Source organism: Amblyomma americanum, chromosome 1 (assembly GCF_052857255.1).
Source record: "Amblyomma americanum isolate KBUSLIRL-KWMA chromosome 1, ASM5285725v1, whole genome shotgun sequence".
NCBI lineage: Eukaryota > Metazoa > Arthropoda > Arachnida > Ixodida > Ixodidae > Amblyomma > Amblyomma americanum.
The window spans coordinates 71,812,381-71,827,574 of NC_135497.1; the positions used below are offsets into that span (position 1 = coordinate 71,812,381).

Here is a 15,194-nt window from a genome sequence, read left to right on the forward strand (position 1 = left end):
AGCCCGAGTCCTGTGCTTGTATGGCGTTTTTTGCATCCGCACTTTCTCCCCTTCAAAAATAAACCATCAAACTTGCCCAGTTTGCTGCACGTCTTAAGTCGAGTTCTCTGCTGACACTCAGCGTGCGCGGCGCAGTCGGCTAGCGCGTTCGGCTAACCTAACCTAACCTAACCTAACAACCGAAAGGTTGGAGGCTCGAGCCCCCCCCTCCCCCCCTTAGGCAAACATAATGTTTTTGTATTCTTTCCAAGCCGCCCCTCAATCTACATTCAGGGGTTAGCATCGTTTGCTGCCGATATTTGGCAGTTCTTTTCATCTTCTTCTCTGCCTTGTCCATCTTTGAAAAATGAGGGAGCCCGAGTCCTGTGCTTGTATGGCGTTTTTTGCATCCAAACTTTCTCCTGTTCAAAAATAAACCATCAAACTTGCCCAGTTTGCTGCACTTCTTAATTCGAGTTCTCCTCTACCGACGCTCAGCCTCCGTAGCGCAATCGGCTAGCGCGTTCGGGTGTGAACCGAAAGGTTGGAGGTTCGATCCCTCCAGGAAGCGAGCATACAGTTTTTATATTCTTTTCAAGACTTCCCTATTTCTATTTTCAGGGGTTAGCATCGTTTGCTGCTCATGTTTGGCAGTCCTTTTCTTCTTCTCCTCTGCCTTGTCCATCTTTGAAAAATGAGGGAGCCCGAGTCCTGTGCTTGTATGGCGTTTTTTGCATCCAAACTTTCTCCTGTTCAAAAATAAACCATCAAACTTGCCCAGTTTGCTGCACTTCTTAATTCGAGTTCTCCTCTACCGACGCTCAGCCTCCGTAGCGCAATCGGCTAGCGCGTTCGGGTGTGAACCGAAAGGTTGGAGGTTCGATCCCTCCAGGAAGCGAGCATACAGTTTTTATATTCTTTTCAAGACTTCCCTATTTCTATTTTCAGGGGTTAGCATCGTTTGCTGCTCATGTTTGGCAGTCCTTTTCTTCTTCTTCTCTGCCTTGTCCATCTTTTGAAAAATGAGGGAGCTCGCGTCCTGTGCTTCTGTCCGTTTTTTCCATCCTCACTTCCTCCAGTTCAAAAATAAACGGTCATCTTTCGCAGTTTGCTGCCCTTCTTATGTCGAGTTCTCTTCTGCTGACATTCAGCTTCCGTGCCGCAATCGGCATTCTACTTCCGGCCACCGAGTGAGATGGACGCAGGTAGGATGGGCTCCGTTGGAGCAGCGATAGCCGCTCAGGGCGGCCGCGGAAACAGGAATGCTGCGGCTGCAAATAACGACTACCAAGTTCTTTTACCAACTTTGCCCACCGGACCCGTGGTGTTAAATACTCTTTTTCTTCATGGCGATGTGCGACTACGGCCCTTCAAAGTCCAGGACTTCCGAGATGCCCTGGCCGAGACCGGCAGCCTGCCTGACGTGGTTGCTCTGGGACCGTACAAGGTTAACCACTTATGGGCGGTGACCTTGAGAACTGCTGAGGCGACCAAGCGGCTGCTCGCCGTGAGGGAAGTGCAAGTAAAAGGGGGGCGATGCATGATCATCGACCCTGAGGGCCAGGATGTCAAAGTGCGGCTTCATTGGATGCTCCCTGGCGTTGATGACGAGGAAATAAGAACGGCATTTGCAGCGTTCGGAAAGGTCACAGCAGTGAAACATGAACGGTGGCAAGTTCAAGGTATGACGGATAAAGCCTCGACTACAAGGACTGTTTTACTGAAGATGAAGCCAGGTGTAACAATTGAAGACATCCCTCATCAGGTGAGTGTTGCGGGAGAGCTGCCAATGGTGGTTGTGCCTTGCAGGCCTATGCAATGCCTGCGCTGCCGCGGCACTGGGCACGTGTGGCGAGATTGCAAGATTCCTCGCTGCACTAAATGCACACGTTTCGGTCATGGCGACGCTAATTGCGTTCGCACCTACGCATCGGTAACGGTAGCTGCGGTCGACGAAGAAAAAGCGGAGAAGCAAATGGATGCCGCTGAAGCAGAGGAGGTTTCTAAGGGTGCAGAGGAAACGGACAAGGCAGCAGTAGCCACGGTTTCCTCACCGTCATCGGCGGAGGACACCGGGACGCCCAGTGACCAAGGGGAGAAGCCTGAACCGCCAGCATCTACGGCAATCAAAATGGCAGAGGACGGCGGATCTGTAGGCGCTTCAAAAACCGAGGTGCCCCAACCTGTGTGTGAGGAGGACATGGATGACAGCGACAGCCGCTTGGTGGCAATTAGCGCGCCCGTCAAACGTCATGAACCGGCTCGCAAGGAAAAGGCCAACGAGACTGCAGCCAGTGGAGAGGAGCCTCCAGCGAAAACTGTTCACGCCCGGAGGCCTGATTTCAAGCCGCGCCCGAACTTTTCTGCTGAGAGGCGAGTCGCCGCAAGCTCACCTGTGCGGCAAGGCCCCGGCGATCGACCTGATGACCCGGGCTTCAAAGAAAGCGTCTAGCAATACGCTGGACGTGAAAGGTAAGCGCCATGCTCTCGGTCTCGTCTACTTTTGTCGAAATTTGATCCTCTACTTTGCCTGAAAATAACCACACTTAATGTAAAGGGGATGGCGGGGAAAAAAAACAGAGAAAAGTATATCGACTCAGAACTGACTACGACCTTTGTCTGTTGGCGGTGCAAGAAACTAAAGTAGACGGGTAGGAATAGACCGGGTGCGTGGTACAGCGTTTCACTTCGGAGTATTACGAGATAGTTGATCGTGCAGTTGGAACGTCGGCTGGGTGTGTGCTCTTCTGTAAAAAGCTACCGGGACGGGTCGTTCAAGCTTACGCGACATGTTCTCATGGACGATTTATTGCGCTTGATTATGCCTACTTGGAAGTGGAGTGTGGAATAATCAGCATTAACGCACCTATCAAGGTTGATGAGAAGGCAGCCTTTTTTGAAAGCATCTAACAGTACTGTACTGTCGAAAGGCAGTTGATCGTCATGGGTGATTTCAACTGTCTTGCCGGCGCGTGACAAAACAAGCGATAACTTACTCAAAGACAGAAGGACCGATATACTGTCCGCGTTGGTAGATAAATGAAATATTGATTATGGGGAGGACTGTTTAGAAAGCGAGCGAGATGTGCAATTCACGCACTTTCAGTGGTCAAGTCACGCACGTCTAGATCATATTTATATGGCGATAGGCCTGCTTCAAAGATGTAACATTTACGAGGTTGTACCTGTATCGTTTTCAGACCACAGTTTGTTACAGTGTAGGCTAGGCACAGGAAAACGGGACAATGCGTTTAACTGGAACTTGTGGAAATTTAATGACATTTATGACAACCTAAAAGAAGAAATTTGCAAAGGAATGCCTAATTCAAGAGAAAACCTATGAGAGCAGTGAGAACTATGTAAGCAGCAAATTAAAATGAATGCAATTGAAAAGGCTTGCTGCATGAAAAAAGAGGAAAAGTAAGGAAAAGAATTTAAGAGAACTGCTGTGGAAACTAATTGAGCAGAAGAGTAAAGCTCCTGGTCTGTGGACTGATAACTTAAAGAAAATTAAGCGAAACATTGAAGTTATGAAAGAATAACGTTATCGCGGTGCGCTGGTGCGTGCGAGAGCAGAAGAGGCGGTTTTCAATGAAGCACCAACAAAACTAGCATTGAGAATGAAAAAAGCCCGGGCTGAGAGTAATCGGGTTGATAAGAATGAATGGGGAGGTGTCATAGCAGATGACGAAGGGCATGTAAAGCAAGCTTTTGGTGAATAATATCAGTCGCTTTTCTCAAAACAAGACGTAGACATTGACACATTCAAAGACAAGTTTCTAAAAGCAATGCCAAGACAAGGTGATGAACAGAAACCGATATTAACGGAACCAATAAGCGAGTGTGAAGTGCAAAAAGCAATAGACAACTTTAACTCGGGTAAGTCGCCTGGACCAGATGGTTTAAGTGCGGCTTTGTATAAAGCCTTTCAGCGAGACATTTCGCCCTCGCTAACTGCGGTCATTAATGATGCATATGAATTAAAAGCACTAACACCTACTCTTTGCATATCTCACACTGCCCTAATTCCAAAAACAGAAGACCGCGAAAAGTTAAAGCAGGTTGCAGCCAACAGGCCGATTTCACTCACGAACGTGGACTACCAAATATTTATGATGGTGCAAGCAAGGCGGTTACAAAGGGTAATGAATGTGGTAGTAGGCGCTCAACAGACATGCGGCCTCAAAGGGCGTTCTATTATGTCTAGTATTCATAAAGCCCTAACCGCCGCCTTGTCCAGAGCCACTCCTTAGCCCCTACCTTGACCATGTCCAGAGCTGCAGCCGCCACCTTGTCCAGGGCCAGATCCTTGGGCGCTGCCTTGACCTAGTCCAGAACACCTACCGCCGCCTTGTCCGGAGCCAGATCCTTGGCCGCTGTCTTGACCTTGTCCAGTACCCCAACCGCCGCCTTGTCCAGAGCCAGATCCTTGCCCACAGCCCCATCCTCCACCTTGGCCGGAGGCAGATCCTTGGCAGCTGCCTTGACCAGAGCCCCAGCCTCCATCCTGGCCGGAGCCTTGGCCACCTCCTTGTCCACTTCCGGCTCCCCAACCAGATACCTGCATTTTGCCTGCACCGGAACCGTCACCATGGCCACCCCATGCGCCCACTGCTTTGCCCGGATCCTTGCCCACTTCCGCCACTCCAGCCGACCTGACCCGAGCCGCCATGCCACCCACTGCTTTGCCCGGAGCCTTGTCCACTCCCACCACTACAGCCGATATGACCCGAGCCGTCATGCCAAAAAACTGCTTTGCCCGGAGCCTTGTCCACTCCCACCACTCCAGCCAACCTGACCCGAGCCGCCATGCCACGCACTGCTTTGCCCGGAGACTTGCCCACTTTCGCCACTCCTGCCGACCTGACCCGAGCCGCCATGCCACCCACTGCTTTGCCCGGAGCCTTGCCCACTTTCGCCACTCCAGCCGACCTGATCCGAGCCGCCATGCCACCCACTGCTTTGCCCGGAGCCTTGTCCACTCCAACCACTACAGCCGATCAGACCCGAGCCGCCATGCCACGCACTGCTTTGCCCGGAGCCTTGTCCACTCCCACCACTACAGCCGATCTGACCCGAGCCGCCATGCCACGCACTGCTTTGCCCGGAGCCTTGGCCACTCCCACCACTACAGCCGACCTAACCCGAGCCGCCATGCCACCCACTGCTTTGCCCGGAGCCTTGCCCACTTTCGCCACTCCAGCCGACCTGACCCGAGCCGCCATGCCACCCACTGCTTTGCCCGGAACCTTGTCCACTCCCACCACAACGCCGATCTGACCCGAGCCGTCATGCCAATCACTGCTTTGCCCGGAGCCTTGCCCACTTTCGCCACTCCTGCCTACCCAACCCGAGCCGCCGTGCCACCCACTGCTTTGCCAGGAGCCTTGGCCACTCCCACCACTACAGCCGACCTAACCCGAGCCGCCATGCCACCCACTGCTTTGTCCGGAGCCTTGCCCACTTTCGCCACTCCAGCCGACCTGACCCGAGCCGCCATGCCACCCACTGCTTTGCTCGGAGCCTTGTCCACTCCCACCACTCCAGCCGACCTGACCCGAGCCGCCATGCCACGCACTCCTTTGCCCGGAGCCTTGTCCACTCCCACCACTCCAGCCGACCTGACCCGAGCCGCCATGCCACGCACTCCTTTGCCCGGAGCCTTGCCCACTTTCGCCACTACAGCCGACCGGACCCGAGCCGCCATGCCACCCATGCTTTGCCCGGAGCCTTGTCCACTCCCACCACTACAGCCGGTCTTACCCGAGCCGTCATGCTAATCACTGCTTTGCCCGGAGCCTTGCTCACTTTCGCCACTCCTGCCGACCTAACCTGAGCCGCCAAGCCACCCACCACTGCTTGGCCCTTTCCCTGCCCCTCAACGATAGCCTTGTACAGATCCCGGTTCTGCTCTGAATCTAGAACTTCTTTCCCACGACTTGGCGCTTTTGGAGACGTTTCCGTCGCTACCGCCCCAACCCCTTCCAGATCCTCTGCCAGTGGTGTTGTTGCCTGTACTCGACCAACCAAAGCTGCCCTGGGCACAACAAGAGACGTTCCAAGAACTCTCGCTGCCCACGGTCCAGGGTTAGCGCAACGGATGAGTTGAGTTTGCCAGACTCTCGTTCAATGCATTCTGTTCAGAGCTGGATACGTGCCAAATCGTCAGGACACACGCTCTTCACGGGTTCCTGGTCTCCATCTCGCCTTTCGCCACGGTGCTTCGAGTTGTCTGAGTCGGTGTCACCGTGGTCGTTGCGAAAGTTCCAAACGGTGCAGCTTGTTCTGTCGGCCGCTTCGTCTTGTGCAGAGCCACACATTATGCCGGCTGTGGCCACTCTGACGCGCAGAGCGCAATTCTCAGCAGTGCATAGGAGACGGCCATATCCTGAAAGTTGCAGAAGGGGGCGAGCTATGTGGTCACTGACAGGCAGGAATCGGCAATAATCAAATTACACACCTGGATTACTGGTAAATATAATAAGTGTGCGAACGGGTAGTTGCGTTTGAGAAAAAAAAGCAAAAAAAGGAGCACACTTATTTATTTCAGGTTACCCAACGGAATGGACCCTGAAATACAAGACTTATTGCTCTGGTGCCTAATTTCTCCTCCTGAATCTGGACTTAGTGAAGATAGGCACTAAGTACAGTTTTGCTTGTAAGTAATTATTGTACTGTTTCGCTATACATTCGGCTAGGTGCGTGCGCGCATGCATTCAGTTATGTACAATACAAGCAAACCTTACGCGAGACTATATGCTCATTGTTCTTCGTCAGTAAAATTTACGCAGGCAGGCAAATGAAGGTTACGTGCGAAAGCACTAAAATCAAATTCAATTCAGGTTCCAAGGAAGAGAGTTCTGCTCAACTATGGGGCGAGAGCAGGCTCTTCAGCAGCTCGGCTAGCTCTGATGGCAGATGCGAAGGGTATAGTGAACTAATTCACGCTCGAATTGACTAGTAATTACGCGTCGCTCAGAATAATTTTCAGCGAACAGCGCTGTTGCTTCGGTGGAAAGCTGCTTGCCTGAGGCAAAGAACGTAGAACGTAAGACGTGTACTCACGGTGCCTCCTGCAGTAGATTTCGTTATCCTCTGACGGGCATCGCTAAAAGCTAGCTGTTATACGTTTTCGCTGTATGGCCAAAAAGTGCAACCAGAGGTCGCCGTGTTGAGAAAAGGAGAAAGGGGGCAAGGGCTAAACAAAAGAAAATGAGCTTATGCAGCGATTATCGTGCACACCGTTTTCGGCTAAGTTTTAAACAGAAGAAATAAATAAATAGCAGATAAACATCGGTTAAAGTTATCTGTTTATGAATAAATACGCTATCGCTGCATGTGGAACGTTTGGGATGCAGAGTTACGGTGGATACGGTTAACATCTATAGCCGGGAGCCGTTCGTGACAAGTACGACAACTCGAAACGGGATCGTTCTATCGACGAATGTTTGGGCTTGCATAATAGAATGTCTGTTTCTTATCGTGACGGGCGTGACAGTGGACGACTTCCCACATCAGATCCGTGTTGCAGGTGAACTGGAGCTTGTTGGTGTGCCCGGTAGGGCTACGCTATGCTTGCGCTGTCGTAATACCGGACACATTCGACGCGACTGCCGCGTGCCACGCTGCGCACTATGCCACCGATACGGCCACGGAGAAGCGCAGTGCATGAAGACGTATGCTTCTGTCACACAGAAAGCTACGAGGGAATTAGACGTCAGCGACCTAATGACAGATGAAGCCGAAGTAGAGGAATCTTCGAAAGGAGCAGAGGAGAAGAGCGGCGAGGACGCGAAGCCTCCGGAACAGAATTCCGGAGGCGACCACAAGGCAACGGCCAGTGATTCTCCGTCTCGCACTACTTCTGAACTGGAGCCCACTGCTACGAACACGACTACGGGTGCAACGTCTCTAAGCACGCACGATGGAAGAAATGCTACGGATAAAGCTGAGGCAATGAACGCCAGCGACACAGGCACAAGTGTTATGGTGGTAAAGAGAACTTATGATGAGTTAGCTACCCACGATGGACAACCGAGTGTGCCGAACAACGATGAACCCCCGCCAAAAACGCCGGGTGCGCGTCGGCCTACGTTGCGCCCGAAACCGAAAATCCCGCCGGATAAAAGTTCGGCGGTGACGCCCACTTAGCATATACACTTGCTGCCGTCGAAGGCGCCGGGTAATTACTGATTCCAATTGGAAGGAACAACTGAAACTACGAGCAACACATTCGATGTAAGGTTGAAGACTTTACTGGACTCGGTTTTGGTGTGTCAAGTTGTAATGGTTCAGCTTAGAAGTGATAGAACAGGGTCAGTCATGTTTGTAAAGACATCATTGGTATCTTTATGCTTCATTCAAAGTGGCAACTATCTTAAATTCTTCGCTACGCATAGGGACAATTAATGTTACGGGCTTGGCTGCAAGGCGACGGCAATACCAGCTATGCCGCATTTGCATGGAAAACGAGCTAGATCTAATTGCGCTACAAGAAACAAAGGTGGAAAACCAAGAGCAGACTGATTATATGGTGTCACCTTTCACTACGATTTATAAAGTCTGTGTATGCCATGCAGTAGGAAAATCTGCTGGCTGTACTGTATTGATACGCAAAAGAGTGGGGATTATTGAGGAAATGATTACTGTGTCCGAAAACGGTCGCCTCATCGTCTGGGATTTTTCGTTGGCGGGAGAAAAGTGGCGTCTGGTGTGTGTCTATGCCCCGAACAAATGTCAGTGAGATATGTATTTTCTTTGAACACCTTAATTAGTATCTGCCTTATGAAAGGCATCTTATTCTGCTGGGAGACATTCATTGTGTTTGCTTTTCGGAGGATAGATCTAGAGTGGCATATGTACGTGATAGGAGCGCCGAGTTACTTAGCTCCTTTGTGGTTGACAAGGACTTGGAGCACGTGGGTCACACAATAATAAGCGGCGGGCGGCCGCAGTTCACTCACACCCAGCAAGGTAGTCAAGCCAGGCTTGGCAGATTTTACGTGTCCCTAGCTCTAATTCCCCTTTACAATAGTTACAACGTTATACCTGTTTCATTCTCTAATCACAGCCTCGTGAGTTTCAACCAGGACATTTTGCAAGCAGACAATCTACACCAGTTTGAAACTTATATGTCCCTTTATTTAAGCGTATAAAAACCATTTGCCATTGCTGTCATTCATTATGTTCTTTGCCTGCGGTTCCGATCATCGGTGGTCTGAAACCGAGCGTATTGTTATGAACACGCAACCTATCTGGCACACTTGTGGTTTTGTCTGCTGGCAAGATGATTTCATATAGTTGTATAAATTTTTTTACTTGTGGCTGTGTGTACTTCCTGAGTTGTATGCGTGCACCCTGTAACGGCCTTACGGCTCACAGTATTAATAAATAAATAAATTAAATAAACCTTGGCAATAAGCAAAAGCATCCACGATTTAACTGGAACCTGTGGAAGTTGAACGCTAAATTGCTCAATGATCAAACTTTTGTTGAAGCAGTTGAGGAAGAACTAAGGCGGCTAGTGAATGATGAGCCAGAAAATTATTCGGTTGCCTGGAAGCAATACAAAAATGAAGTAAAAATGGCAGCGATTGAAAGAGCAAGCATCAAGCGTCGAAATTAGATGAAGAATTAAAGAGATCCTCAGCGCCAACAAGAATGCTTGCTAAACACAGAGAGTTTGGAGCCTGGAAAAGTGGCAGACGAAATAAGAAGAACCAAAAGTGAACATCAGGTGATATACAATGAAAGAAATAAGGCAGTGATGATTCGCGCACGACGCGAACGATTATGGCTTGGGGAAGCACCGAATAAACGCTCTCTTACTGACGAGAAAAGGTATGCATCAAAAAATGAAATCAAACAGATCCGCTATAAGAAAGAGGTGACGGGCAAGCAGAAAAAGATAGAGCAGGCGTTTGTGGAATATTATCGCGAGATGCTTACCAACGTTACTCGTGTAAGTGACACTTTCATCACAGAATTCGTGACTTATATGCCAAATATATCAGATGACGTCAGAGACAGCCTTGAGGAAGAGATAAGTTTTCGCGAAATCGAGGCCGCTACCGGGGAATTGCCGGCAGGAAAGTCCCCGGGACTAAACGGCTTGGGAGCCTCATTTTACAAGGTTTTCGCCCATCAACTAGCATGTGTATTACATCGCGTTATCAATGGGGCGTATAAAACAAGGCGGGTGCCACCATCCTTAAGACCTGCTTATATCGTTTTGATTCCTTAGACGGATGATCGTGACAAGCTGCTGTCAGTAGGTTAATACAGGCCTATCAGCATTACGAACACCGATTACAAAGTGTTTATGAAAGTGCTCGCGAAGCAGGTGCAAACGGTGATCAAGCACTTAAAACATGCGGCATGAAAGGTCCAACGATATTCACGAACACTCACGTAGGTTTAGAATGCTGCGACCACGTGGACGGCCAAGTTGCCATGTTGCAACTCGATTTGGCGAAAGCTTTCGACAGGGTGTCACACGAGGTCCTCTTCTGCATATTGAAGCATGCAAACGTTGTCAGCACAATTTTAGATGGTGTAATGATTGCCTATCGAGATTGCTGCACCCAGCTCGTAATAAATAATTCACTAACATAAAGTGTCCCAGTGCAATCTCCTGTAAGGCAAGGATATCCACTTCCTCCCCTTTTGTATGCTATATGTGTCGATCCTTTTTGTTTAGCCGTATTCACCAAACGTCAATACGAGGTTTAAAAGTGCATTCTTCTGAGGTAAAACTGCTGGCGTATGCTGATGGCATAGCCGTATTCTGTCAAGATCGCGAGAGTGTGTATGCTCGCCTCCTAAATCAAGTCTTACACACATCACGTGTGCACTCAGAACATATGCTTCATCGCACTCCATTCTACAGCCGCCCCCGCCAGTTCTTCCTCCCTGGCGTTTTGTGCAGCTAAGCGGCAACAAGCCAACTGATCTACGTCGGCCATCATCTACCCGCGCGGCATCGTCGTTTCGCGACCGAATTATAGAGCAAGACGCCAATCTGCAGCATGGCTCCATCGTTATGTACGTTGACGCAAGCATTCAGGCCTGCGAAACAACTACAGCAGGTTACTGTGCTTGCAAGCCTGCTCTGAACAAAACGTCAAGGTTTCACCTCTCAGAACCTCCTTCTGTGCAGATATGCTTACGGTTCAAGAGGCACTTTGCTCTGTGGCCGCCGTTCCCATGCTACCCACGGCCCGCATTGTCATTCGCACCGACGCCCTTCACGTCACACGCCTATTACGACGAGTCAGTCGCACCCCAGAAACCTGCCAAAACGTCCATCGTCTAGCGGCACGCAACCGCAACAAATCCGTATTGAGTGGGTCCCGCGTGACCTCCTGAGCGCACAAAGCCGCGCAGATTCTTCGACCCGACTTTCGACCTCAACCTCGTCTTTGCCTCGAGTCCTCACTCTGGATGACACCACCCTCCTTTTAACAAGAAAGGAACACCTCCGGCGCCGCACATGTGCTCTAATTCCTCCGTGTGCGGTAACCCTCCCCCGTGGTCCTAACCGTGCAGAAGAGGTAGCGCTTCGGAGAATACGGGTCGGGGTTGCCCTAACACCAACTGTGACTCGCAAGTGGCCGGATTTCAAAGATTTATATCCCCGCCCCGGGTGTCCAGTCTGCAAGAACAGAGACAGAGGCGGATATCCACCACCTGTTGAGGGACTTCCCGGCGCTGAAGCCGACGAGAATTCGGCACCTGGCGTCTGTGGGACTTTCACCGGACAGTCCGGATTCATATATTGCATGGACCCAGGGTCCATATCATTGTTCACTTCTTCATTTAATCAGATCAGCTCAACATTTTTCATTTATTTAAGCATCTTACTCATCTCTCACTTCATTATCTTTCTGCCCTGAGGAATTAAACATCCCTTCAAAAAAATGGCGCTCCATCGGTCCAACAAAGCGAAGTGCGTGCTGGAGTGCTGTGATGCCACGTATGACCGTGTCGCAGTCCTCCAGCTCGACTTCGAAAAAGCGTTTTACTGTGTCTCTCATCAACTTTTACTGTGTATTCTAGACCCTAGTAATTTCGGGTCTGTAATTAGTGAGGGAGTTGCCATGGCGTACCGTAACTGCAGTACAAGGTTAATTGTAAATAAGATGTTAGGGCCGCCTATAAGCGTACAACGTTCGGTGCGCCGAGGCTGCCCCCTCAGCCCTCTGTTGATTTGTATATATATATATATATATATATATATATATATATATATATATATATATATATATATATATATATATATATATATATATATATATATTGAAGCACCGTGTTTAAAAATAATCGAAAATGATTCAATTCATGGCTTCCAAGTGCAGGCAGCGGAAGTGCCGTTGCTTGCATACGCTGACAACGTCGCTGTTTTTTCTGTCGATCAGAGCAGTATAAGTCACACGGTCGATGTTGCAAAGAACTTTAGCTGAGTTACCGGAAGTTTGGTGAACTGGTGGGCGTTCGTTCGTTGTTCGTTGTCGCAACACAACAAACGACGGTGCGAACTTCAGGGCTTTTTAGAGAAATTGTCCTCAGTGTTCGTTTTCTCGTCGCCCGTTTTTCAGTACAGTTTTTAAGCAAAGTTAAGAGGAAAACATTGTTTAAGAAAATATGTGAAACCGTTTTCGCGAAACCTATGTACAGAGTCTTATACTCTGGAGGCCCAGGCAGTGACTTCCTTAAACGGGTCAAAAATATGCATGTGCCGTCATAGACAAAAAAAAACTTTTTTTTTTCAAGCTGAACACAAGAACTTTGAGTTTGAGATCATTTCAACAAGCTAAGGGGCTCTTTTTTCCGCGGGGATCACTTTGCCTAATATCCAAGACCGGAAACCATAGATCACGTTTCACTTCATTGTTGGGAGGGTTTTTTTTCCAGGATGTCCTGCAAAAGACCTTAAAGAAAGAATTACCGCTGCACCCCAAATGAATCAGATTTCTGCTCACAGAGAACGAAGGTGGCTTACATGAAGACCTTGTTATGCTCAAGAGCCTTCACAGTATATGGCGCTCTCGAATGGCTGGGTACCACTGTGACCCGGACGCGAGGCCAGCTCGAATGTATCTTCATGAAAGCATGCACAAGTTTTGTGAGGTAATACAAACAGATTCATACGCTCCTGAGTCGTTGTCAAAGTTGGAACCTTTGACGCATCTCAGAAAATTTTAACCTGACAATGCCGAACCAATTTAGGTTTTAGGCTACTATTGTGCTCGTCTTTGTGGTGGTTTTTGGTGAAATTTTTTCAGTTGATCTCTGTCGAAGTCCGGCGGTAAAGAAAAAATGCCTCCGTGGTGCAATCCGCTAGCGCGTTCGGCTCCTAACCGATAGGTTGGAGGCTCGAGCCCTCCCGGAGGCGGGCATACAGTTTATGTATTATTTTCAAGCCTTCCTTCTTTCTTATATTCTGGGGTTAGCATCGTTTGCTGCTTATGTTTGTCAGTTCTTTTCTTCTTCTTTTCTGCCTTGTCCATTTTTGAAAAATGAGGGAGCTCGCGTCCTGTGCTTGTTTGGCGTTTTTTGCATCCGCACTTTCTCCCCTTCAAAAATAAACCATCAAACTTGCCCAGTTTGCTGCACGTCTTAAGTCGAGTTCTCTGCTGACACTCAGTGTCCGCGGCGCAGTCGGCTAGCGCGTTCGGCTAACCTAACCTAACAACCGAAAGGTTGGAGGCTCGAGCCCCCCCCCCCTTAGGCAAACATAACGTTTTTGTATTCTTTTCAAGGCTCCCCTCAATCTACATTCAGGGGTTAGCATCGTTTGCTGCCGATATTTGGCCGTTCTTTTCATCTTCTTCTCTGCCTTGTCCATCTTTGAAAAATGAGGGAGCCCGAGTCCTGTGCTTGTATGGCGTTTTTTGCATCTGCACTTTCTCCCCTTCAAAAATAAACCATCAAACTTGCCCAGTTTGCTGCACGTCTTAAGTCGAGTTCTCTGCTGACACTCAGCGTGCGCGGCGCAGTCGGCTAGCGCGTTCGGCTAACCTAACCTAACCTAACCTAACAACCGAAAGGTTGGAGGCTCGAGCCCCCCCCTCCCCCCCTTAGGCAAACATAATGTTTTTGTATTCTTTCCAAGCCGCCCCTCAATCTACATTCAGGGGTTAGCATCGTTTGCTGCCGATATTTGGCAGTTCTTTTCATCTTCTTCTCTGCCTTGTCCATCTTTGAAAAATGAGGGAGCCCGAGTCCTGTGCTTGTATGGCGTTTTTTGCATCCAAACTTTCTCCTGTTCAAAAATAAACCATCAAACTTGCCCAGTTTGCTGCACTTCTTAATTCGAGTTCTCCTCTACCGACGCTCAGCCTCCGTAGCGCAATCGGCTAGCGCGTTCGGGTGTGAACCGAAAGGTTGGAGGTTCGATCCCTCCAGGAAGCGAGCATACAGTTTTTATATTCTTTTCAAGACTTCCCTATTTCTATTTTCAGGGGTTAGCATCGTTTGCTGCTCATGTTTGGCAGTCCTTTTCTTCTTCTTCTCTGCCTTGTCCATCTTTTGAAAAATGAGGGAGCTCGCGTCCTGTGCTTCTGTCCGTTTTTTCCATCCTCATTTCCTCCAGTTCAAAAATAAACGGTAATCTTTCGCAGTTTGCTTCCCTTCTTATGTCGAGTTCTCTTCTGCTGACATTCAGCTTCCGTGCCGCAATCGGCATTCTACTTCCGGCCACCGAGTGAGATGGACGCAGGTAGGATGGGCTCCGTTGGAGCAGCGATAGCCGCTCAGGGCGGCCGCGGAAACAGGAATGCTGCGGCTGCAAATAACGACTACCAAGTTCTTTTACCAACTTTGCCCACCGGACGCGTGGTGTTAAATACTCTTTTTCTTCATGGCGATGTGCGACTACGGCCCTTCAAAGTCCAGGACTTCCGAGATGCCCTGGCCGAGACCGGCAGCCTGCCTGACGTGGTTGCTCTGGGACCGTACAAGGTTAACCACTTATGGGCGGTGACCTTGAGAACTGCTGAGGCGACCAAGCGGCTGCTCGCCGTGAGGGAAGTGCAAGTAAAAGGGGGGCGATGCATGATCATCGACCCTGAGGGCCAGGATGTCAAAGTGCGGCTTCATTGGATGCTCCCTGGCGTTGATGACGAGGAAATAAGAACGGCATTTGCAGCGTTCGGAAAGGTCACAGCAGTGAAACATGAACGGTGGCAAGTTCAAGGTATGACGGATAAAGCCTC

The 15,194-nt window shown here is 49.6% G+C and overlaps 1 protein-coding gene and 3 non-coding genes across 4 annotated transcripts; all 4 read left to right on the forward strand.

The window, feature by feature from the left end:
• Positions 1–476: 476 nt before the first annotated feature.
• TRNAH-GUG (transfer RNA histidin (anticodon GUG)) lies at positions 477–550 on the forward strand. The gene has a single exon. It is a non-coding gene; the product is annotated as a tRNA-His (tRNA).
• Positions 551–803: 253 nt separating this feature from the next.
• TRNAH-GUG (transfer RNA histidin (anticodon GUG)) lies at positions 804–877 on the forward strand. The gene has a single exon. It is a non-coding gene; the product is annotated as a tRNA-His (tRNA).
• A 540-nt stretch (positions 878–1,417) lies between these two features.
• LOC144133316 (uncharacterized) lies at positions 1,418–4,332 on the forward strand. The gene is made up of 2 exons (XM_077666312.1): positions 1,418–2,451; positions 4,255–4,332. The coding sequence occupies exon 1, from the start codon at positions 1,520–1,522 to the stop codon at positions 2,429–2,431; it is 912 nt and encodes a 303-aa protein (XP_077522438.1). The 5' UTR covers positions 1,418–1,519; the 3' UTR covers positions 2,432–2,451; positions 4,255–4,332.
• A 9,985-nt stretch (positions 4,333–14,317) lies between these two features.
• TRNAH-GUG (transfer RNA histidin (anticodon GUG)) lies at positions 14,318–14,391 on the forward strand. Its single transcript has one exon. It is a non-coding gene; the product is annotated as a tRNA-His (tRNA).
• The last annotated feature ends 803 nt before the right edge of the window (positions 14,392–15,194 follow it).